Here is a 1,359-nt window from a genome sequence, read left to right on the forward strand (position 1 = left end):
AGTCGCAAATAGTTGGGGTAGCATAAAAGGTCTCAGCTTCACCTTCATTTGGGCAATGAACGTGTGCTTTACCTATCTGCACGCATGCACAAAACCGTGACGGCGAGCGCTGTCTTTTTTGTGCTGAGACTCTCTCATCTGCGCTTGTTGTACCAAGCCACTTCTTCAGCGTCAATGTCGATCTTCTAGTCAATAGCCCTGTGTTGTGTTTAACATTGAGTGCTACCCACTCCTTGTCTCGAGATTGTGGACAAAAGGACCGCATACGCAGTAAAGGCTTGAACCGACTGCTGTCACCCTCCGCGCCATTGGGATTACATAAAGGGAAACCACATACAGAGCCCTTTATTTCATCCCAATATAGTAGAAGGACTTCATACTCATCCATAGATCGTTGGCTGATCTTGACCATATGTAACATATGATCATTACCTCTGCCATCGATTACCAAGCCAGCTTCATTATCACCAAACCACATCAAAGTGTTGACCGAGATAAGAGATTTACCCTTAACATTCAGCCACCCACCTTCATTAGGTGATACCACTTTAAGAACATGAGCTACACTATCTGTCATCTTCTTGCCTTTGGCGTTAACAACTACAGATACTCCTTGAACTTGCTCAACTTTATAGGGGCCTTGCCAAGGAATATCCAACTTATGTTGCTTGGGTTTACTTATCCACACCCAATCACCAACGACAATCTTCTGGACCGGTAGCTTCGACGCTGCTCTTATCAATTCTTGACGAGACTTCTCTCTCATATCCTCCCAAGTTCTCTCGAACCTGCTCGTAAGCAGTGTTCGGTTTTCCTTGGAGGCTCTAGAGGCTTCTTCTACTGTTGGTTTGTGCACCTTTTCTTTCAAAGGTTGCGCACCCCGCAGTAGTCGAAAAGGCTTCTCGTTATTGAATCTCTCCAATACCGCATTGGTGCTTTGGCGCAACGGCCTAGCGAACATTAGCTCAAAGGGAGACACCGAATTGCCGTTCTCATCGGACTCTAAACTTCTCGAGTTCATCACGTAGAGAGCATCATCCAACTTCGCAACCCAGTCTTCCTTCAAGGCAGCTACACCATCCATCTTCATCCTGATAGAGTCATCTAATAGCATACTAATCAGAACTCGGTGGAGGGTTTGATGGGTACGTTCATAAGCTCCACCCAAGAAGGGACTATATCTCGGCGTGAGCTTATGATCAATAGAGAACTCCTGACACATGGTCTCAAATTTACGACTAGTAAATTGGGCACCATTGTCGCTTAATATAATATAGGGAGTGCCCAGCCACTTAAACGTAGCCACCAATGCCTTCAACACACTATCAGCTGTAATCTGCTTCAAAGGAACCGCCACTA

General features: G+C 45.7%; 1 protein-coding gene across 1 annotated transcript; it reads right to left on the minus strand.

Moving 5' to 3' along the window:
- Window positions 1-345: 345 nt before the first annotated feature.
- On the minus strand, window positions 346-1,222 carry Pmar_PMAR023941 (hypothetical protein; the record flags this gene model as incomplete). Its single annotated transcript, XM_002779650.1, has 2 exons — window positions 346-398; window positions 433-1,222. The coding sequence occupies 2 exons, from the start codon at window positions 1,220-1,222 to the stop codon at window positions 346-348; spliced, it is 843 nt and encodes a 280-aa protein (XP_002779696.1).
- Window positions 1,223-1,359: the final 137 nt, after the last annotated feature.

This window comes from Perkinsus marinus, assembly GCF_000006405.1.
Source record: "Perkinsus marinus ATCC 50983 genomic scaffold scf_1104296946242, whole genome shotgun sequence".
NCBI lineage: Eukaryota > Perkinsozoa > Perkinsida > Perkinsidae > Perkinsus > Perkinsus marinus.